General features: G+C 42.4%; 1 protein-coding gene across 1 annotated transcript in view; it reads left to right on the forward strand.

Moving 5' to 3' along the window:
- Nucleotides 1-616: 616 nt before the first annotated feature.
- HIF1A (hypoxia inducible factor 1 subunit alpha) overlaps nucleotides 617-24661 on the forward strand; it is a 39235-nt gene continuing 15190 nt past the window's right edge. Inside the window, exons 1-2 of the mRNA XM_081860110.1 lie at nucleotides 617-933; nucleotides 22783-22973. Of these exons, the coding sequence (XP_081716236.1) occupies nucleotides 890-933; nucleotides 22783-22973 (235 nt within the window). The 5' untranslated portion in view covers nucleotides 617-889. The remainder of the gene's footprint in view (nucleotides 934-22782; nucleotides 22974-24661) is intronic.

Below are 24661 nucleotides of genomic sequence, written 5' to 3' on the forward strand. Positions count from 1 at the left end.
GCAGCCCTGTTTAGGGAAGTTTTAAATATTTAATGCTGTATTGTTTTTAACACTTGATTGGAAGCTGCCCAGAGTGGCTGGAGAAACTCAGCCAGATGGGCGGGGTATAAATTATTATTATTATTATTATTATTATTATTATTATTATTATTATTATTATTATTATTATTCCTCCCTGAACTTAAAAGCCCCAAACGCTACACAGGTCAGCTGCCAACCCTGCCGTGCCCTTTCTGAGTCGGCAAGGCGACCCTGTGAGGCAGCCTCTCCCTCTCTCTCAAATTTGGTTCCCCAGATATTTTGTTGGACTACAACTCCCATCATCCCTAGCAACTAAGACCAGCGGCCGGGGGTGGCGGGAGTTGTAGTCCAGCAACGACACTTGAGGATGCCCCCGTTTGAAGCCGTGAGGTGGGAGAAGGAAAGCGCGCGCAGGAGACAGCGACGTCGGCCTTCCGTCCCGCCCCTCACACAGCGCTCCACGTGAAGCGCGGCGGCTCGGCCCACCCACTCGAGCGCGGCGGTTGGCTGGGCCGCGCTAGGCCGCGAGGAGGGGGCCGGGCCGCCTAGGCCTCTCCTGACTGGCGCAGGCGGCGCTCGTGACGGGAAGGCGGAGGCCCGGACCCGCCTCGTCCCCGCCCGCCCGCCTCGCCTGCCTTTCCTGCGCCTCCTCTTTCCCGTCTGTGCCGACGCCGCTGACTAACCTTCGCCGGCCTCCCTCAGCCGGGTCGCCTCCTCGGTGGTGTTGCTGCCGCGGCGCGTGAGGCTTCCGCCCGAGCCCTCTTTCGGAGGAGAGAGAGGCCTGCCTTCTCCGGCCTGCGGTAGAAGCTCCGTCCGGGCCGGCAAGCTGGCTTCCGACGACGACGACGACGGCGCCGCCGCCGCCGCCATGCAGCCCTGCGCCACCACGGGCGGCTCCAGCGACAAGAAAAGGTGCGGGTCTGGGCGGCACCGCGCGCCTCCTTCACACGCCCCCCGCTCCGGGTTTCGGGAAGAGGGCCGATATTATTACCCCGATATTATTACCCCGATATTATTCGTATTGTTTGGTGCCCCCGGAAGCTGAGCGCGCTGGCGGAGTGGAGGGTGGAAGGACAAAAATCCCCTTCCCTCCCTCTCTTTCTCTCTTGCTTTCCCACCAGCCTTTCTCCTCCTGTTCTCCCTCCAAGTCAGGCCATTGGGGAAATAATAATAATAATAATAATAATAATAATAATAATAATAATAATAATAATAATAGTAAAAATATGCTTTCTTCCCACGTCCAAATTCTATTCTCTCCCCGCCGCCGTCTAAATCTGGTTTCCTCTGTTCAAGGTTTCGGATCCCTCTTTATTATCGTTCTCTCCTTTTTTTTACCTAGCTGGGCTTCAAAGAAGATGCTTTGCCATTTTGCAAAAGCTTGGGACGCTCCTTCCATCAGGGTGTTTTTTCTTCTTTTTGGCATCCTTCCTCCAGGGTCCTGTCATCATTTACCTTCCCCATCTATTATTATTATTATTATTATTATTATTATTATTATTATTATTATTATTCCTTTATAACGTAGCAAATCTAGCAGAGAAAAAGTGTGTGTGTGAGAGAGAATAGAGTTACTTCCTACTCCTTTATGTCCTTGCTGTGTGTGTGTTCCTGGCAGCGCCCCTTCTTTTCTCCCCCCCCTTTGTTCTTATCTTAATCTACCCCCCCTGCCTCTTTTCTCATTCCTCCTGCTTCCCCATCCTTTCTTCTCCCTGGAGGGTGTTTTACTCTTTCTCCTCCTCTTCTTCTTTCTCTCCCTTCTCTCTCCCTCCCCCCCTCTTCCAAAGTGTCCACGTCGCCATTTTGTTGGAGGGGGTGGGGGGGTGAGAGGGTTTTTTTGGGGAGGGGATAAAACGAGAATCCAGGATATAGAAAAGTGGAGGGTGCCCTTGACTTGTTAATCAGCTCAACTTTTCTTACAAGATTAATTTTATCTTCGCTGCCTCCCCAGGGTAGACCCCCAATATTTTGAGTTTGTTGCTTTAGGCTGAATGTAAAACCTGGCTAAGTTTGAAATGAGGAGACGGTGAGCATTGTGGTTGAGATGAGCAGTGTGAGTCCAGTCTCTGATTTCTTAGGCACACACAGACAGGCGAGTTATGTTAATGTGTCTTTGAGTGTTTGTAGATGGATATTAGATGGAGATGAGTTTGCCAGGGCCTGGCTATGATTTAGAAAAAGAATGGTGCTTTGCTGTGGAGCTTTCCAAGTTCTCTGTAACCAAACCATATGGGGAAAAGTCAGTTTGAGGAAGGTCTAAAATCACTGTTGGTAAGTGGATGGAAATTCCGTGCCTTTGAGTGGATGGAAAGTGAGAGAGGAAAGTAATGTTTTAAAAGGCGGCCCCGCATCCTGAGACAGAACAGAAAAGTAATGTTTCTTAAGTTCATGATTTTTTCAGAAGAACAGAAATGTCTCCAGTGAAAGAGACAAACTGTTCTTTTGTATGCTGCAAAAATAATGACTGTGCAGAGAATAAAGCATACAATTCAAATGTTCAAAAATTGTTGGAATTGTGTTTCCATTGTCTTTCAAGGACAAATGCTATGGTGTTGGGGGGTTTTTTTGTCATTTTGGGAGCATCCTGTAACAAGATCTTCTGGGATGAGTGGGTTAGGATCCAGCGGACCTCTGGCTATGCTGAGAGGTTCCTGGTGTAGCCAGCTATCTTGGCTTAACTCCCTCACCCTCTGGTCAGCTGTCCTTATCTCCCCCATCAAGCCTGGTGGATCTTAAGCTGGTGTGAGCTCAGAAAGAAGAGTATTCTGGGGATGTGATTGAGCCAGAACCAGCGGGGTGGGGGGGACTTAGACTGGATCCTAAACCCACTCAGCCTGGTCAGATGACAGACATAAATTAAGCCAGCAAAAAGGGTGGGTTAACTCAAACACAACTTTAAAAGTCTGCTTTCCTTCTGCCAGGCTCAGTCACAGTAGTAGCCCCACCGCTGAATGCAGTTTGGAGTATATTTATGCCAGCTTATTGTATATAGGATTGTAACTTTTAATTCTAAATGTTGCATTACTTTCATAACCCTTGAGATGGAACTCGCTGAAAAGTTTAAATAACATTTACAAAATTATCATTGGTATCCTGGAAATCACTCTTGTTTTCTGTAAATGTTAGTAAAAGAGGATGCAAGCAGCCTTATATCAAGGGTATGATCAGATTAACTTTTTTGACCTGTGATCAGATATTTTATACCAATACAGTAATCAGTTTCTGAATCAGGGATAGGCAGACCGGCCCCAGCCAGCGTGGTGAATGGTCAGGGATGATGGGAGTTGTCGGAAAGTGCACGTTGGCTACCCCTGTTCTAGATGGTACTTCCGAAGTCTTTCACCTGTGTTCTGTAACTCCTGGTGTTGCAGTTGCTCTCTACAGTATTTGCATCAGGCTCTCCCATCTATTGCTTCAGACTACAAGAGGCAGACTTGTTCTTCTCTGTAGTGGGGATGAGTCACTGAGAATGGAGGACGCTGAGAAAGAGAAACTATAGCTCTTTCTTTTGGCAAGGGTAGCAGAGGTTATTCTAAACACCAGAATTACCCACATATTTCCCTTAATTGCTGGTTCCCGTGGCATGTTCAGAACGAGCTGGATCTTCCTTTGGTAATTACCTTGGATTTCCAAGTAATAAGATCCTGTAGTAATTTGCAGATGTGTAGTAAGGTTTGCCATTAGATATTTGTGGAGATTGGGTGGTCATTTTTTTATTATTTTTAAATTCGACACCAATCCTTTTTCTGGTGGATTAAGTTTCTTAATCTCCCATTGGCAGAAGGCAGTGTTTGTTTATATTGATAGCAATGCCATTTTTGCAATTTGAGACTGTTAAATGAGTTCAAGCTGTAACATTTCTCGCTGTTTAAATGGTGTTACTGGGACTGGATAAAACACTCACTACACCGTAATACCGTCAGATCTTGGAGAAGCGTAATCACCCTAAAATTGACCAGTGGCTAAGAAGAGGGTGGGATGTCATGGTTGTGAACAGAATTATATGCCAGAAATGATGTGGGAAGAGAACAAACAATTCAGACTTCTCAACAAAATTGGTGGCTTTTATTATGGTTTGGAATAAAAACATTGATTATACGACAACAATAGATATTCTTGGCATGATATAACTGGATGATATTTGTTTTAAAATAGAATGTTTGATATGATATACAACCAGATGAAATTTTTTTAAATTTTAACTATGAGTTTGACCAAACTGCCTGGCGTGCTCTGGTCCATGGGGTCATGAAGAGTCGGACACGACTAAACAACAACAAACTTTAACTGTAAATATTTATGGATACATGTACACATGTAGTTTGTATACTTGATAAGAATGTAAATTGTACAGGTATAACTATTAGGAAGCAAAGTTTGTCTGTGTTCACGAGGATATACAGCTAATGTGCTGATCCTATGCAAAGATTAAATTGCTTGTCTCTGATGTGTTCAAAAACACATTGTTTTAATGTCCTCATGGGATGGTCTGATATGAAATTGCCTTGCTGACTGTGGCCAGAAAGTGATTGTGGGAAGACCACAATTTTAAGGCATGAAGGAGATCTCCTGGTGTCTACAAACTTCCCTGGATTAGAGAAAACAGTAGATGCATTGCAGCTCCTATCTTTAGAGAGCAGCCTTGTGTGTTGAAATCTGGTGCTACGCATTCCTCTCCTGGGTCTTGGTGTGAACATTCAGTTTGTAATTAAAGAGGGTAGGTGAGACCTGTTTGCTTTTCTGTTAAGGGCTGTAGTTATTTATGCTGGTGTGGAGAGTTCTACAAAAACAAACAAACAAACAACCCACCACATACAAAGGAAGGTAACTACAGATTCTCTGAGAGGAAACTCTGGATTGTTTTGTAAGGTTCACAGGCATCAGTTATGTTCTCTGGAAATGCCTTTCCCTAACAATAAACTTATTTACACAAATGTAGTCTGAAACCTGCAGCCCCTCTGATCTTGCTTAGAAGCCACATAAATGATTTCTTCATGTAAATTTCATTAGTGTTTAAAAGGTTTCCTCATTCCCAACACACTTCTAAATGCTGGGACCCCTGACCGTTAAGTCCAGTCGCGGACGACTCTGGGGTTGCAGCGCTCATCTCGCTTTATTGGCCGAGGGAGCCGGCGTACAGCTTCCAGGTCATGTGGCCAGCATGACTAAGCTGCTTCTGGTGAACCAGAGCAGCGCTTGGAAACGCTGTTTACCTTCCCGCTGGAGTGATACCTATTTATCTACTTGCACTTTGATGTGCTTTTGAACTGCTAGGTTGGCAGGAGCAGGGACAAAGCAACGGGAGCTCACCCTGTTGCGGGGATTCGAACCGCCAACCTTCTGATTGGCAAGCCTTAGGCTCTGTGGTTTAACCCACAGCGCCACCCGCGCCCCTTGTATGTTCTATAGAGGTGTGAAAATAGCTGTTACTTTATGCTGATACTGTTTTTTTTAGCACACATCAGGACTTTCGACTCCAGGTCATTAGTGCTAGAGTGGGATGAAAGTATATGATACGGGAGATTCAGATGTCCTTACAAACAGCTATGGGCTCCCCAGAATTGAACTCCTGGGGAGCTCCTGTGCAAGAGGGTTTTATCCCCTTTCTCCAGTCTCTTACCCAGGGGGGGTGAGGGGAAGCAGTTTGAGGGGACAGATGGACAAAGTGATTTGATCAAGGAAACAATATAGGAGGAAGGGTTAGTCTCCCACTAGTGCCCCAATCCCCCCCCCCAATTGCTTCTTATTTCAAGAAGGAAAGCTGCTCAGAACTGGTCATAGGTTTCCCATGTTCTGCCCCATAGGTATCTCTTTGACTAGGATTGTTTGGCAAAGATATGAACACAATAGCATTTGTACTGAAGCCTAGGTGCAACTGAACTTGCTTCAGGGGTCTGATTACCTTTGCCACATCAATGCAGCTTTGAACCAGCTCTTTGCTTTCCTTTGCTATCGTCTTTTGGGGGCTAGCGAATATGAGAAGTCTAAAGGGGGAAGCTGTGAACGGGAGTGTACACCTTGCTTTGAATATCTACTTGTGCTAAGAGGCTAACTCTGAAAAGAATTAGTACTTATACTGATACTGTTGCATTCAAAACATTTGCGGGCTTGCTGCCAAAGGCTTGTCCTTGTTTGCAGCAGCCTCCTGCCCTCTGTGGCTTCCTTCCTCAGAATTCAGGAAGCATCCAGTGGGCGAGAAGGAAAAGGCACTGGCTTCCTTGCAACCCCAGAGATGGTATTAGCTTCCGGCTTGATACTTAGCTGGGCACATGATCTTCCTGAGGCATTCTTCTGTTCTCGTCCATAAGAACATTAGAACTGCCTTGCTGGATTAGACCAATGTTCTGTTTCCAGTGACCAGCCCAGGGGTAGGCAACCTAAGGCCTGGGGGCCGGATGCAGCCCAATCGCCTTCTCAACCCGGCGTGCGGACAGTCTGGGAATCAGCGTGTTTTTACATGAGTAGAATGTGTCCTTTTATTAAAAATGCATCTCTGGGTTATTTGTGGGGCATAGGAATTCATTCAATTTTTTATTTTATTTTTTCAAAATATAGTCCGGCCCACCACATGGTCTGAGGGACGGTGGACTGGCCCATGGCTGAAAAAGTTTGCTGACCCTTGGACCAGCCAGATAAGAGGGCTACACCTTGCTTTGAATATCTACTTGTGCTAAGAGGCTAACTCTGAAAAGAATTAGTACTTATTGGATTCAGAATCAGCTGAAAATGAAGTCTGTTTTGTGCACAGATTTAAGGGGCTGGCCTTAATCATGAATAAAGACTAGGGGGTGAGGTTTTCCCAGGGAAGGGTTGTGGGAGAGGAGTGTGTATTCATAAGGGTGGCTTCAGATTTGAAACTTGCTGTTATTGAAAAGTCAGTATCACTGCTGTACTGGAAAGTAACCTGAAATAGTTGATTTGCATTAAAAGAAAACAGAGGTTAAGAGTGTGCATCTCTCCTGCTCAGAATGGTCAAGGGGTTTTCCAGCTTGAAGATGAGCTTTAATGATAAGGTTGTTAAATAGCCCTGTCTTTTAGAATGGACATGGGATATGAAGAGTTGTTGTGGAATTTATCTTTTGGGCATCTGGGTAGCTAACTCTGATAGAAAGAGGCTTTTGTGGCATCATTGATGCCTGCTCTACATTAAGTATTTAAAATCCATTAGAATTGCAGGTTTTAATTACCAGTATGACTTTTGTAAATTATAAATCAACAAAGACAGTACTGTTCTCAATACCTGATATGAGACTAGTTATTTACTGTACATAAAGTGGAGTGGCTTCTTTGAAACACACTGTCCCCATCTGTTCTCCAGAATCTTAGAACAGTGTATACTCTAATCACCTATCAGATTTCCAGTTTCATATTCTGGAGCACAAGAGCTGAATTGGGGGGGGGGTTCTTTTTGCTAATTGGCAAACACTTTTTGCTGATGTTTAATTTTACTGTTTGCTATTATATTCTAATGGATTATTGAATATTGCTTTATTTGATATAAGTTATTCATTTTAGAGTTATTGTGACTTTTAAATATTGGATTGTTACTATTAATTTTTGATGTTTTATTATGTTTTTATATGTTTTGGAAGCCATCCAGAGTGGCTGGCTGGGTAATAATAATAACAATTAATAAATATATATATAATGGATAGCATATAATAAACATTTAATAATAAATAATGGATAGCATTCTTTTCATCCCCACTTTAGTTTGAAAAATAAGCTGCTTGATGCCAGTTGTGGATTTGTGCCAAGTATGCCAGAGATCCAAAGAAGTTCTTTAGGCCTGCCCAAGGGTGTGGGCATATGTTTTTGAATTTGAACAATGGACAACACCATATAACAAACTATCTTGAATAGCCCTCACAATTTCAGATGCATTTTTCTGTGTTCGTGGATGGACAAGCAGGCAGCCTGGCTGCTGTTTGAAAAGATGGATCCCCTTCAATGCATGGAATTAACTTTGTGGTTGTTTGGAACTTGTAATGTGCACATGTGCACACACAAACACACAATGGTGAGATATGGTGAAGAGAAGGTATCATTATGAGATCATAATTTTCTGTGCTTGAGAAACAGTAACATATGACACCTTACTTAAGAATAAACTGGCTAATAATCAAACTGATGGAGCATAGTTCCTAAATGGTAGTCCAGCCTTTCAAATTAGTCCACAATTGTTACTTGGACTCCCTACCCAAGTTAGCCGTGGCAACTAGTTTCTTGATAATTTGTGTTCTGATGTTTGTGTACATTGAAGGTACCAGTTTTGATTGCCACATGGTTACTGTTTTTAAAATTTAAATGGATCTCTTGAAGGTAGATAGCAACTACAGTACTGTTCAAATAATGTTGCAGACGTGAGGCTAGAGCTGTGAAAAAGATCTATTGTAGAAAGGCTTTGGTTCTGGAAGAAGAGCATATTTGCGACATGTGGCTCTGGCGTCACTATAGTTCCCAGCCTTTGATAAATGAAGTGTGCAGTTAGTTTAGATGTGGAGAAGATTGTGGCTTAACTTTAATGTTTGCCTTGCAAATTTATGTGAGTTTTTTCTTTCATGGTAATAGTTTTATGCAGTTAAATGTGACACATTTGTTTGCTGCTGAAGGGAATGTTGAGATCTAGTAGATGTGCCTTGATAATTTAGGAGAGAAGTTTTGGTGATTTTTTTTTTCCCTTCTTCCCAAGGAAGTTTCAAATTAGGTTATGGTAGAGGTGCAGAAAGCTGCTTAGAAATTGTGAGATTCTATTCCATTCTAAACAGTTTTGTTCTGTGTTCTGAACCAAACCATTAGAAAACGCAGTGAAGCCTAAGTAATTTAGGCTAGGGAGTGGGATTCACAATGGGTTGTTGGACTAGATAAACCTTTGTTCTGAACCAGTAGGGCACTGGAGTTTGAAAAAGCTGAAGTTTGAAAAACACTGGTTGACTGAAGTAGGTGTTGGGAATCTGCTTGGCTCTGAGAACTTCCATAGGATTCCCAGAAACGAATCAATCACTGGACAGTAAATAGAGAGCTTCCTTTCAGGCATGCTGAATGGAGTATGGGATCAGTGCTTGTGTTTCCTTTTTGGCACACTGTCTAGGGCCAGCAAGGATTGGGAACCTTTCCCTGTCTAATGGCTGTATTTCCTCTTGGCCAGCCCTTCGGACACACGGATGTCAGCAGCCAAAAAAATCTGAATGTGGCCAGAGTGGGCTGGGCCATCTCTTGTGCACATAGACACATCCCTTCACTTTTCTGTAATTCCCATCAACAGAAACCAAGATTATTCATTCCCTTTATTTCTCTCCTCCTGCTCAAGTCACAGCCCATACACAGGTGAAATCTCTTCTTCGGTAATCAGTTTGTCTTGTCCCTCACACTTTCTGCCCCAGGGGCCACTTGTTCAGGTTCTTGCTTGTGTTGAGTAGGGGTGAATAGCCTTGTGGGATTTTTTATGGTATAACAGTTTTCAGTGTATTTGTATTGATTTACTGGATACCTTGTTATTATTATTAATTTTTTACTTAAAGCTTTTTCAGCAATACAAAATAAAGTGAAAAAAGAGAAAGAGTGCAATATATGCACACACACACACACGTGCGTTCACACATATATATGCATATGTATATATGCTAATACATATATGATTATTAATGATGAGCCTCTTGGGCTTGCTGATCGGAAGGTCGGCGGTTTGAATCCACGTGATGGGGTGGTCTCCCTTTGTTCTGTCTCAGCTTCTGCCAGCCTAGCAGTTCAAAAGCATACCAGTGCATGTAGATAAATAGGTACCGCTGTGTCAGGAAGGTAAACGGCGTTTCCATGCGCTCTGGTTTCTGTCACGGTATTCCACTGCGCCAGAAGCGGTTTAGTCATACTGGCCACATGAACCGGAAAGCTGTCTGTGGACAAACACCAGCTCCCTCGGCCTGAAGCGAGATAGTCGCCTTTGACTGGACTTAACTGTCCAGGGTTCTTTTAATAACCTACTATATTCTGTATGAACTTGCTCCAAATATCAATATATTTATCCAAGCAAAGTCTGTGTCTATGAGAAATCCATTCATATGTTGTAAGTGCTGTCATGTCTTCAATCCATTGATTAAAGGAGAGCATATTTTTGTTATTCCAACTCATGAATAACACAGCTTAAAAGTTTGGCTGTGACTGAGTGGGAAGAAAGAAAATTCTCACTAGCAGAGTGCTTCAGAAATTGCTATTTTTAAGCCCTATCCAGCCCTCCTCATCCCATATCTATGTAGACCAGCCGCGCAGAGTCTGGATTATTTACTGTATATGTAACTAAGCAGGAACTTCTTCTTACAAAGCTGTTGATGCTAGTAACGTGAGTGGGGCATTTCAGGCATTTCAGACAGCACTTCCAGAATTATTTGCAGCACTCAAAACTGATAATACAATTGAGCACTCCTGGAACTGCACAAAGAGTTAACAGCTGTTAATGCTGGTGAAAAGATGATCCCACTTGTTAGTAGTTCCCCATGCTTAGTCTAGGTCATGGGTTGATAACCTGTGGTATGCAACCTTCCTGGGCAGAATGCAGGATTACTTAATCCAAGTTCACTCCTTGCATTCAGAATCAACTACATAAACACTCTAGTTTCTAGGGGATTTCATTTTAAACAGACGTTCTACATTTTACTCAGTTGCCTAGACTTTTAATTGTTAAAAAATGAAAGTCTGTTCATTTGTTGGGACATATTGAACAACTTGCCATATGTATGCCTGCATACAACTTTTTAAATCCCAAGATTATACATATTGCAAAGTTAAAATACGGAATGCAGAAGCTATCGGTTAGATGGCTGTTTTGTTTTCTAATGAGTAGGCAGTCATAGTTATGTAATTTGTCAAGGTAGAAGCTTTTAAAGGGATGGTTGTCAGTATAGTGGTACTTCGGTTTAAGAACAGTCCTGTTTATGAACAATTCGGTTTACGAATTCTGCAAAACCAGAAGAAGTGTCCCGCTTTGAGAAATTTACCTCGGTCTAAGAACAGAATCCAAATGGCGAAAGGGCACTGGCAGCGGGAGGCCTCATTAGGGAAAACGCGCCTTGGTTTAAGAACGGACTTCCAGAACGGATTAAGTTCATAAACCGAGGTACCACTGTATGTCTAGAAAACTTGTCCTTTGCCATTGTTGCATCATCATGCTGCAGGAAAGACTGGTATGCTTTTTACCAGATGATTAGTTTAGACTGGCAATCATTACTTTTTGTCAGTATGCACACACTCTAAATGTAACTCTTGGAGCTTCAAGGCATTTTTAGAAATACAGGTTAGCCCACTCCAAGGAGCTCCAAATCAGGATGGCAAAGTGGGGGAAAGATGGGAGCAAAGTGAAAGGAGACAAGGATACTGTCGTTGTGGCCTCTGTGGTCAGCCAAAACAAAGGGATAGGACCACAGACTCCTACTTTCTGTTTGCTAGAATGCCTGCTCATCCAGACCCTCGCCTGAGTTTTATTTTCAAATGCTAACCTGCAGCGAGCTGTGAACCAGCTTTGCCCCATCCCTATGAGATCTGGCAACAGCCAATGTAATTCAACAATAGCTGTAACAAGTCTGTCCTTCAGCATACCCGGAAGTGGATCGTAAATGATGGAAGGAGAGATGGGAATCAGAAGAATTCTCTATCCATGGTAAAATCCCTTCTTGCTGATAGGGAAGGATCTGCGCCACCCCCCAATACACAACTAAACTTGTCAGTGGTCCTCCAAGGAGGGGATGGAAGGAACAGCTTCTGCTTGAATCAGAGAATGAAGTGTGGAGCACTAATGGAGCTTCACGGACTCTCTAGTTCTGGAATGGCACTTCCCAGTAGGAATAGCAGTATCATGGTCCTGCTGATTATTGGTATCACTCTGTAAATAAACGGTGATGATAATTATAATAATTGAACTCATTTCTGACCTCTGAATTTAGGTTCATCAGCCTCTTCTTCCTTTTTATTAGTGGGATTTTTTGTTTGTTTCCACTGTAACAAGCAGCCTGACAAAGCCATCTTCACCCCTGGAAGATAGGACCCAATGTGCTGGGCTATACTCCATCTTTCAAGGGAACTTCTCGTCAGTCTGCTTCTGTCTGTGAAGCCTGCTGTGAGGTCCTGGTACACACAGTCTCATAACATTAGCTATATATGTATAGTTTCCTTTTTGCAGCCATATGAGATAGGAAGTTGATAGATAAATAACAAAGTTTTTGGAAGCTGTGCGTATGTGTTTGAGCAATACATTCACAACCTCACCAAGGTTGCCTGTCGTCTTTTTGAGGCTCTCTGGAATCCTAACCCAAGGAACATTTGATATCTAGTTGTCCCCTGATGGTCTCATTTTGTATTTAAGTACAAAATACATATATCCTTAAAAGCCAGAAAGAATGAAATACTGGATAAAATGCTAAAGAAAAATCAAGACAGGTAGCTGAAAAAAACAACAGTTATAAGCCAGATAAATTGATATTTTTTGGATCAATTTTTGTTGGTGAAAATGTATGTAATCAGTTTAGTTAAAAGTAATTATTGTTTGGATATAACATGCAATAAATAAAATAACAACACAACAACAATTCCATTCTACCTGACAGTTACCTAAAGCTTGCATACTCTTTCAATAAACTGGTCCAGAAAAATATTACATTACGTACCTTATTTTGTGTATCTCATTTTCTGGAGTTTCAAAGGAACTCTAGTTTTTGCCACTGTACTAAAATTTCTGGTGAATTACCACTTCCTCTGTGCCCCAGCCCAGCCCAATACAGTAACACCTTACTTACAGGCAACTGCCGAGAAAAGAAGATAAATGCAATGCCAGTGAATTGTGTGGTGGTTTTCCTAAAGCCAGATAACCTACAGAAGGCAAATTAGTGCTGCCTCTTATTTTGTAGGCACTGAAGCTTGGTTATCTGATTATTTGTTGAAAGCTGCTTTGAGCTTGTGTAAAGGTTGCCTGTAAATGTGTTATTTTTAAAAGAATTGTCTTGTTTACAGGGCATACTTTTTCGAGAGTTGTCTTGTTTACAGGACACATTTTTTGGAGAGCAACTTAATGTTTTGAGGTGTTAGGATAAAAACTCAAGAGCTGCTCCTTTAAACGGACTGGCTGGGGGAAAAAATAGCAGTAGGAATAAGTTTTCCTCTGTTTATGCAGGTGGACTATTTCGTTTGGGCATCTGAGTTGCTTGTTTTGAGGTACATTGGTACCTCGGGTTAAGTACTTAATTCGTTCCGGAAGTCCGTACTTAACCTGAAACTGTTCTTAACCTGAAGCACCACTTTAGCTAATGGGGCCTCCTGCTGCCGCCGCAGCACAATTTCTGTTCTCATCCTGAAGCAAAGTTCTTAACCTGAAGCAATATTTCTGGGTTAGCGGGATCTGTAACCTGAAGCGTATGTAACCCGAGGTACCACTGTATTCTCCAGCACTAATGTAAATACTTGCTTAATGGTGGTACATTAGTCTAATTTACAATAGTCATATAAAATGATTGTATACCTCTCAAATCACCAGGAGACTTAATCCCCATGGTTGACTTCAGTGAGACTACTTTGGAGTAATTAATTTTGTGGATTGCAATCTTTTATCATTCCACTGAGCATAAATCACGAGCTGCCTTTTCATTAACCCTTCATTGCACTTGCACATTTATCTTTTTGGAATAAAACACTTAGAAGCAAAACAGTTCAGTAGTCAGGCTTGAGTATCCGAAGCATTTAAAGATCTGCATTTAGAGTGCAGATCTTACAGCTTTGTTGTTGTTGTTGTTGTTTAACCTTCCCAACTGCTTTACTTACAGTGTTAGGTTGTGCGGTCCCTGGAAGCAGCTATATGATGTTGCAGGCTGGAATTATTTACTATACAGTATATATCAAACCTAATACTAAAGTGGGAGAAGTTTTGGGACACAGTAGTACATGTGAGTTTGATAATGCTGGTAAGTCAAGCAAATGGGGCAAGCTGTAGTTCCCAACGCTGCCGCATAAGGAGTGCCAGATGTAGTATTTATTCAGCAGGAAGAAATGGTATGGGCTGTGCAAGTTCTAGCCTCCATTGTTCTGTGCTCAGGCTTTCAGTTTTTGGAAAATATTCCTACTTTGTGACCAAAAACATTTGCCACTGATTTCTCACTATAGAACCCTGCCCACCCCCGCCCGCTCCCTTAGAAGTATATGCAGAGTCAGATTACTGCTATTCTAGCAAACATCCTGTAAATTAAAAACGGTAGTTCTCAAGAAATTTGGCTCCATCATTTACAATTTCTACTAAGGGACTCAGCAGCTGCATAAGACCTTCTGTGGAATTTAAGCATGGTTTACCATAAAAGCAAAAATAAATTTTGTCATTTGACTGCAAGCATAAATATTGGATAAGGACACTGATAACTTCTTTCTCTTGGCATTTTTTCTGAGTTGGATTCCAGTAAGAGATTAAAACCAGTGTTAGAAACGCAGATATATAATCTAATCAACAAATACAGCAGTGTTTCTGTGGGACGTATGTGCACACTGATTACAGCTGATTGGTTGGACGGGACTTCAGGAATATGAGTTGTCATCTTGTTCTTTCAACTTCCCAAGCTGCCTTTGTACCTTTGATCTTTTATTTGTTGGGGGCTGCTATAGTTGCCATTTTATAAACTTGAAAAAACAGACCTTTTATATGAAAGCAGATGTAACTCTTGTCAAGACTGTTTTTTGGATTTTTAAAATGTTTATCTATCCTGGGAATTGTACTTGGGCTAAGCCTGAAAAACAGCTTAAAATATATTTAGTTAAAATAAAAAAATTAAAAATAGTCGAGTAGCACCTTAAAGGTAAAGGGACCCCTGACCTTTAGTCGAGTCGCAGACGACTCTGGTTGCGGCGCTCATCTTGCTTTACTGGCCGACGGAGCCGGCATACAACTTTCAGATACCATGCACACGAAAGCCGATACCTATAACAAACTTAGTTGCTCTCTAAGGTGCTACTGGATTTTTAATTTTTTTTTATTTCGACTGCATCAGACCAGCACGACTACCTACCTGAATTTATATTTAGTTAGTTTGTGGCGCTGTGGTCTAAACCACAGAGCCTAGGGCTTGCCGATCAGAAGGTCGGCAGTTCGAATCCCTGCAACAGGGTGAGCTCCCATTGCTCGGTCCATGCTCCTGCCAACCTAGCTGTTAGAAAGCACATCATAGTGCAAGTAGATAAATAGGTACCGCTCCTGTGGGAAGGTAAACGTCGTTTCCATGCACTGCTCTGGTTTCACCAGAAGCGGCTTAGTCATGCTGGCCACATGACCCAGAAAAACTGTCTGTGGACAAACATCAGCTCCCTCGGGCAGTAAAACAAGATGAGCGCCGCAACCGGACCTAATGGGGTCCCTTTACCTTTACCTAGTTTGTGTATATACCCCAGGCACTCTCAGGCCCCCACTGAGACAGAACGGCCCAGAGATTCATCTCTACACACCTTCAAGGCTGTGCTATTCCTAGATATTTGAACCCTTTTCCTATTAGTTTCTTAATCACCCTACACTCTTTCTCCAAGCTTTCTGCATTTACCCTTATTTTGGTGCTTCATCTAGCTTTCACAGGCCCTGCCCCAGACCAAACAAGCATCCAGTTCCTGAAGAGAGGCTGTGGCCAACCCTCCTTGCTTTTCCTTTTCACAAATGGCCAGATTGCACTTAATTAACCATCTGTTTTATTGGCTAGTTTTACATGTTGGGAAAAGGGGAACACAGAGCTTCAGAAATGAAGCTCAAAACCGTGTGATACTGGAGACTGCATGTGAAGACTTGGAACAGGAGTGATTTTTTCCTGGTTTTTATACATGATTGCTGTAAAATGGAGATGGGAAGAGTTTTCACAGGATAAAAATGAGACTACTGGCAAGGCCAAATCTATGTGTGTTTAAAAATGTAATATTTTGTGTTTTATTTTTATAAGTGGTCATATATGAATTTCACTTGCAAAAAAATATGGAAAGGGTGATGACAGCTTAATTATTTTGAATAACTTTTGGAACAGAGGATAAAGTAACATAAATTAATCTGCAAAAAAGGAAACACGTTTAAGGCCTTGTATAATGAAGTAGGTGGTGTTAATATATAATATTGGTGGAGATAGTTCCTTTCAGCAGTGTTTAGGTGATCATCACAGCATTTCTTGGTAATCATACTAAATGTATAGTAGCAGTTGTTTCAGAATCCAAAAGTATTGGCAGGGCATAAGTGCTGTTTACATGTATTTTATAAATAGAGGACTTAATTACTATTGTTGCTGTTCCAGTGAGGGCATTAAGTCCTCAATCAGGAAGACCACCCATGGAATCAGAAAATTACCACTCTGGGAGTGTATACACAAACAATAACAGTGAAAAAAGGTCACCACCAGTATCAGTTCTTTTTTATTTAGCCATTATATAGGGCCAAGCAGCCAAACTGAAATACGTCTGCAGAAGTCAGTTGTTGTTAAACCATAATTCCTTCCTCAAGCTTAAGATGTGGTCTTCTTCACTGCCTGGTAAGGGCATTAAGACCTGCAAATGGAACCTGGTTAGTTAGATTTGTCATGGCCTGATGAATGTCAGCTTGTAGTAACATGGAGGTGGGCTTTTTCTCTGGTGCCACCAGTACTGTGGAATGCTCTGCCTGCTGAAATATGGGAGGCCCCATCGATATTGGCAGTCTGGTCACCCTTGAAGATGTGCCTCTTCAGATTAGCATTTCCTTCTGTTAAATATTTAATTTTGGATGTTTTAATGTAGTTGTTTTACTGTGTGTGTTAATTATGGAGTTTTATAATTGGCTTTATTCTTACTATTTTGCTGTTGGATTTTGTCTCTCATCTGCCTTGGTAGCTTTTCTTGAAATAAAATGCAATATATTGATAATTCTTTTTACTACTAAAATTACTATTAATAGTACAGCAGCAACATTGGGCTAAATCCGAGATAGCAAATATGATGACTTCCAGATGTAGTTGGACTCCAACTCCTTACATCGTTGACCGTTGGCACTGTTGGCTGGGGCTGCGGGGAGTTAAGAGTCAAATATCATCTGGGGGGCTCCAAGTTGGGTACCACTGTGCCAAACAGTATGCATGCTGGTTGATGAGAATGGTCTCAAGTATAAGGCTTGCATTATTGTCTGAAAAAGACCTGAGCAAAGTAGAGGTAACCTAGAGATGAGAGCGAATAGAAAAACAAGACAGATGAAACCACAGGTGGAACATGGACAAATCTTGAGTGCTACCCTGTACTCGTCATAACTTATCATTATTGGCAGATCCCTGTGTGCATGCCACAATTCTGCAGAAGTGCAGAGAAAACACCAAATGTGGAAGTGGCCGCAGAGCTCTTGCTTCCTGAGAAACTCTCCTTTTGCCTTTTAGTGGTGGTGGTGGTGGCAGCTGTTAGAGAGGAGTCTTCAAGCCTTATGACTGTGAACGTTGCCTTGAACACTTGTATGCAATGTTTTCTCCTTATGGAAGCCTTAAATGTGGTTGAATAAGATACTGGCAGTGGGGGGGGGGCGCAAGGCCCTGGATGGCTGTTTGCAAGGAGAAACAGCACGATGTATTCACAGCCCTGGCTATCATTAAAAAGTTAGCAACAGTCTACTCCAGGGCTGGGGAGCCTGGGGCCCCACAAATCTTACTGATGTCCAACTTTCAGTATGGCCAGGGGACAGGAATGATGGGAGTTGTAGTTTTACCCTATCTGGAGGACCACAGGCTCCACAGCCCTGGCATGGTTTCGGTCCATTCTCCACACTCCCATGATTTCAGTGACAAAAGGACCCCCAAGGTAGCTTATAAATAGAACAAAGCACTATATCGCCTGCATCATGAATCCCTCTTCAGTTTGTGCTGTGGATAAACAACATTCCTCTGGTAAATATGCTTCAACTCATGAGTTACCTTGACAGGACTCCAAGGAAGTTGTACAAATCCTGCCGACCTAGTTCTTTGTGTAACTTGGGGAGCTGCCATCCGCATTGTCTTTGTGACACAGGAGTGCTTCTGCCTGTCAATAGTTATGTCTAAAAACACAATGTGGAAAGAGTAATGTAAGCTGTGTTCAAGAAGGGTACATTGACTGACGGGTGTTGCCAGAGGCAGAAAAAGCAGATGTTGCCAAGAGAGATGGGAGCGGCTTGGCAGCATCCACAGGGTGTGGGCCAACCCTTTCCAACAGACACAGCAGCGAGTTCTGAGGAATCCAAAACGAATCAGGCCTGCCTGCAAGTATTTGGCTATTTAAAACAACCCGATGAACTTCAACTTTCCACCCAGAAGATACTGTTCCTTCTCTCTGCCAGTTCATTTCCTTCCCCACTGCCATTTTCCTCCCATTTCTTTGAACCGCTAACCTTTTAAAAGAGCCCTTTCCTACCTTCAACTCTTCTCTCTTTTGACATGCTGTGTTCCCAAACCCCAGCTGCACCTCGTCTTACAGCTTTGCTTTTTATTTCTCGCATCCAAACCCAGATTCTCTGCGAATCACAGTTGACGATCCTTACTATTAGAGCAGTTTAGTCACTGGCAGAAGGACTTTTCTGCCAGCCCCACACCTCTGCAACATTGCCACAGCTTATTCAGTTGCTGCAAGAGGTGTCAATGGCATATAATATATGAAGCAACTTCCAGACCCTTATTGGAGGGTGAGATACGACTCTAGCCATATTGTTATCATGAAACATCAAGTAACATTTCTGGTGCTTTTTATATGGGCTTCCTTGCCAGTATTTGAAACTCTGATATAAGCTAGATGCCAAACAGCACCTTAAACCTAGGTTGCGCTTGCCACAGTGGAATGTCTTTGTTTGTCGGGGTTGGAATAAATGACCCTCGGGGTCCCTTCCAGCTCTCCAGTTCTACGATTCTATGATCTCAGCTACATTGTTTGAATGTAGCTTTCTCGTACAACAATTCTCTTGTCCCAGTATGCAAGAAGAAGAAACGCACAAAGTGGAAATGGCAATGAACCATGAACTAAGGCAGAAGTTTTTAAATGCTGATTGCTGGGTTCCATTTGGGTGGCTTGTGGAAAGCAGCCGTGTGTGTGTGTGTGCGCGCTTGCGCGCTTCTGAAATACCACTTGTTGGAAGCTGCAAGAGAAATTGCCTCCTCTTAAATGTTGTAATAGCTTTATGAATAGGCTTATTAGTAGCCTTTTGAAGTTAAATATTTCATTTGACTGAATTGTTTATGTGTGTGTGTTTCATCACAATCTGATAGAAGCGGCAGTTAATCACATCTAAATTAATTTAAGTGCTTGCTGCACTAGATCATTTTAGTGGGTCTGGCTTCATCGTTGAAACAGATGGGTTGTGCAGCTGAGATGCTGGATGGATCCATCCTTGGTTCACTGAATCAATTGATTGCTGGCAACCTTGCTCATAATTCAGGTAGCAATATGTGATATTTTAGGAATAGTTTTATTAATAACCACGTAGCTCTTTTTATAATACTACTTGAGTGTTCAGAGTGTTGAACCATATTTACAGCCTTGTAAGGCAGATGTGGGGGGACATTTCACCCTCCTCATGTTTGCTGAACTGCAGCTCCCATCAGCCCCAGCAAGCATGGCCAATGGGTATTGTAGTTAAGCAATATCTGGAGAGCCGAAGAGCCCCTACACTTGTTGTAAGATAAGATCTATATTAACAAGCTGTGCAGGATCAGACAAAAGACCCATCTCATCCGTCAGGTTTACCACACTGGTAATGTTGTCACCTAGAGAACCTAGATTTGTAGGCCTATTAATTAATTAATAAAGGCCTCCTGGAAAACCTCCAGAGCTGGCTATTAATTTTATGTATTTATTTCAATAATTCATATCTTCTGAGAGAGTTTCGGCAGCTTACATCCTTCATCAAACACAAAACAATACCTTAGCTGCAAGCATCGTTTGAAAACTGCCTTTCAACTCCCCATTAGTCACTTTTATGCTGGCTGTTCTGTTTTCTTCACTATCTTCCATCTTGCCTTTCACTCTGCTAGTCCGAATGCCACAGGAGCTCCCTTCCAATTCTCCTCCCACAAAACCAAGCACACTGAGCCCTTAAAATCACCCTCTGTGCTCTTCCTCCACCTTCCAAATAGTTCACTTTATAGCTAATTATAACTATATACTCTCCTACACATTTCTCAACAATTCACTGCCTCTTGCTGCCAAATCATTCCTCACGGCACTGCTGTGCCAATCCTCCCTAAAGTCCCACAAACCTCCCTCTCATCTCGCCCAACCTTTCAGTGCTGTAGTCAAAACTCTTTCTGAAGTCAACAGCCCCTGCTCCTTATCAGTAGCATATTGAACCATCACATTGTGGTTAATAGATGCGGGCAGACCTGTTTTCCTTGAATTTCTCCAGTTGCCTTTTATTACATCTGTACATTGCCTTTCCATCATAAGCTACCCAAGGTAGTTAAGATTAAAATTAACTCTTTAAAGGTTATAGATTGAGCAATATTGATATAATGGTTAGTGTCAGACTAGGATCTGGGAGACCAGAGTTTGAATTCCCACTCAGCCATGAAGCTCACAGGGGGACTTTGCGCCTCTCACCGTGAACTCTTGCCAGGAGAAGTGGGATATAAATGTAGTATTAATAATTGTGTGTATGAAAGTGGGGGGGTGGGGGTGGAAATCACAGTTTGTTGTGAAATGGTGGCCACTCGGTCACATTTTGCATTAGCCCTAGTTGTGCACAGTAGTTCAAAGTTAACAAAATTGCCTCTCAGTTTGAGGAGACGTACTACCCTTCTGCAAAGCAAAGCAAAAACGAACATTTGCAGTATATTTGATTTTTAGAACAATTCTTGGCTCAGCTGGTGAATTTCCTTGTAATCGCCACAACACAGAGAATTTTTAGAGTAGAAATTCTGCAGAGAAGGGTGCACATGACGAAGTGGTAATGGAAGTGAAACTACCGAAAATAATGATTTTGCATAGACTTTTCTCTGTCTTCTTTAAACAAATGGGGGGAATTGGAAGGTGAGCTCATATTACAGAAGCGATGCTGCAGATCCAGGGTATCTTGTACAGTGGTAAAGGTAAAGGGGACCCCTGACCATTAGATCCAGTCATGGCCGACTTTGGGGTTGCAGCGCTCATCTCGCTTTATTGACCGAGGGAGCTGGTGTACAGCTTCTGGGTCATGTGGCCAGCATGACTAAGCCTTTCTGGCAAACCAGAGCAGCGCACGGAAACGCCGTTTACCTTCTCGCCGGAGCAGTACCTATTTATCTACTTGCACTTTGACGTGCTTTTGAACTGCTAGGTGGGCAGGAGCAAGGACCGAGCAACGGGAGCTCACCCCGTCGCTGGGATTTGAACCGCTGACCTTCTGATTGGCAAGTCCTAGGCTCTGTGGCTTAACCCACAGCGCCACCCGCGTCCCCTGTACATTGGTACCCCGGGTTAAGTACTTAATTCGTTCTGGAGGTCCGTTCTTAACCTGAAAGTGTTCTTAACCTGAAGCACCACTTTAGCTAATGGGGCCTCCCACTGCCGCCGCGCGATTTCTGTTCTCATCCTGAAGCAGAGTTCTTAACCCAAGGTACTATTTCTGGGTTAGCGGAGTCTGTAACCTGAAGCGTATGTAACCTGAGGTACCACTGTACGACCCTTTCCCTCCCCAAGAGAAATCTCTGAATAGGACCTCAGAGGACGCGTGCCAAGCGGCTTATAAGGCATTCCTCTTCAAAAGGCATAGCTGCTCAGTTTCTCCATGAGTAAGTCATCTGGATAGCTTAAAGGAATTGCCTTACAAGGAAGATCTGAGCTGCTGTGAAATGCAAGCTATATTGGGTAGAAACAGTAACTGGAAAAACCTTTCAAAAACTTGGTATGAGGATGGTGCCTACCCTCCTGCTCATCTTTCCTACACTGCTACTTCTTTCAGGCTTTGCATATCTCTGTGCAGCCGCTACTCTGGCTTACTGGTTATCCTCCCCACCACTCTGGTGGAGCTATTCCAGTGGGACCAGTGCCACACATAGAGCCAGTGCCACAGGTAGAGCCATGTGCTTGACCATGGCAGGCGTGCTAGCACTGCTTTGCTTTTGAGTTTCTAGTACTGTGGCCTTCAGACTCATGGCTGGTGTTGGCAAAGGTTTCTACTAGTGGTAGCCCCTCAAAATGGGATTTCTTCCCAAGGAAGTCCCAGTCGCCCGCACCTTGCAGGCTTTTGCAAAGATAGCCGAAAGCTTATTTCGGACTGACTAAACAATTTTAATTATTTTAACAGGGATTATTATTTTGTTGTTTTGGCATTTGTTTTTGGTTAAGCGCCTGAAATAGTTCTGAAACTTCATTATTTCGCACTGAATGCAGTAACTCTGTATTGGAATTGCTAGGAATTGTTAACTGCTTGCAAACCAGTGCTTTTCAACCTTTGGACAGCTCCTGCCGCCCCCAGCCACCTTGGCCAATGGACAAAGAGGATGGGAGTTATAGTGCAACATCATCTGGGGGCTCAAGGCTGAAGAACACAGTTGTAAACCACCTATGGAGCCTCTTCTAGCACTGAATGTCAGATTAAAGGGGTCCCCACCCCTTTTAAAGTGCAGTTATGAAGGCTATGTGGTTGAGGTTCTTTCTCCCTTCTAGACTAAAAACCCGTGGCATTTTTCAGGTGGCTAGGAGAGTGGTATGGTGGCTCTATCTTCAGGTAGTGGCTTGGAGGCAATAATTCCTCAGTGAAAACACAAGGCAGATACACACGGTCTTAAATACTCATACTTAACTTCATTTCCGCAGGATAAGTTCAGAACGCAGAAAGGAGAAGTCCAGAGATGCAGCCAGGTGCAGGAGGAGTAAGGAATCGGAGGTCTTCTATGAACTGGCTCATCAGTTGCCTCTTCCCCACCATGTGAGCGCACATCTCGACAAAGCCTCAATTATGAGGCTAACGATCAGCTACCTGCGCATGAGAAAACTGCTTGATGCAGGTGAGGTTTTACAGTTGAAGTAGGATGGAGTGAAAAGCAGGGTTTGGAACAATTCGGTGAATCAGAAGTTTTAACTCTTGTGTTTGTGTTGCCGTGATCTGAAATTGCATCATTTCCCAGCAGCTTAATTTCACTCCCGACCCCCTGCAGGTCAGGAAGGTCATTTCGTGAAATAATTGGAGGGGAAAACCCAAGAACTATCTTTTTTTTTCAGTGGTTGGAGCTCAAAGTGTGCCATCCTCTCACCCTCAACCCCTGTGACATTGCTTTTGCTAGAGAATGTTACTTCCACAGAATGATGAGCTTTTGCTACATTTTGTTAAATATTGCCAGCAACACAAGCTTTTTCGAGGTTTATTTGCATGTATACCCTGCTCGGTTAAATTGCCACTGTTTCCACAATATTTTCTCAGCTGCCTCTGCCATCTCTTAAAAGCCCATTTTATATACCTTTTACATAACCTTTAATACCTGGTTTATGCGGAGACAGACAGTAAAAGGCCCAGGGCATGGTTTGAAGGCACACATTGCTCTAAACTTCATGAAAATAGTTTGCTCTATGCTTGGATGGCACACACTAAGTTCCTAATTTACCTGAGAGAGCCAGACATGTGTGATCTCATCCACTTGTGAAAGTACTTAATGGGGTGAGGACTTTTCCCTGAGAAATTTGTGATGTTAAGATATGTGAGTAGCATAGGTCATAAGTACGTATTAAAATTGGAACAGACACCATAGTAGTACTATCATTATCAGTCCATGTCTTGTTTTAACATACAAAATCAAGTATTCTTCATTTTTTCATTAAACTGGTCCTCCTGTTTTACTTCACAGACTTTTATTAGTTTTGCTATAGTGATGAATATCTCAGATACTGGAGTGTTGAGGCAATATTATAACAACAACAACAACAACAACAACAACAACAACAGCAATTATAATAAATAATTATAATAAGTTGTTGTATTGTTATTGTTGTTGTTGTTGTTGTTATTAACAACTGCCTTTCATTTCAAGAAGAAATATAGAGGTATTCACAAACAAACAAATTTATTATTTATACCCTACCCGTCTCAGGTATAAAAGCCAAGAAGCAAAATAATAATAATTTAAATCAATTACAAAAAAATAGAGCTACCTGTAATTAAAATACATAGTAAAACAAGTAAATTAAAGCACCCATAATTAAATATGCAACGAGCAAGCTATTTAAAACAGTTAAAACAGTTAAACAACAATCAGAGTAAGAGATTCAGATCTAGGGATCTGGGAAATTGAATGCAATGGCTTTGTCTCCCAAATCTTTGACCAGGCATTATCATCAGATTGGTAACCAGTATTCTTCTCCCAACATTCCTTTAGACCCTGTAGGTTTCCCATATCAAATTTAATTAGTTGATGGTGTACTCTTGCAGTCACATCCTTAGTATCAATATTGTATGTTCAAAGTCAGTCAAGGTTTTAGTGTCCTCCGAAATCTAAAAGTTTGACTGTATAATGTATAATGTCCCTTATGAGCCTTCAGGCTACAAGAAGCCTTCATAAAGAAATTCTTGAGCTTTTATGTAGGTTCTTCAACTTTCATCTTTGATCAGCACCAACTTTTCACCTTGAAAGTGTTATTATGACTGGTGTATTATAGCGATGATATGAGCGAGTGCTGGTGGAATCAAACAGGAAATATGAAC

The sequence above is a fragment of the Podarcis erhardii genome (genome assembly GCF_964252035.2).
Source record: "Podarcis erhardii genome assembly, chromosome: 1".
In the NCBI taxonomy this organism is placed as follows: Eukaryota; Metazoa; Chordata; class Lepidosauria; order Squamata; family Lacertidae; genus Podarcis; species Podarcis erhardii.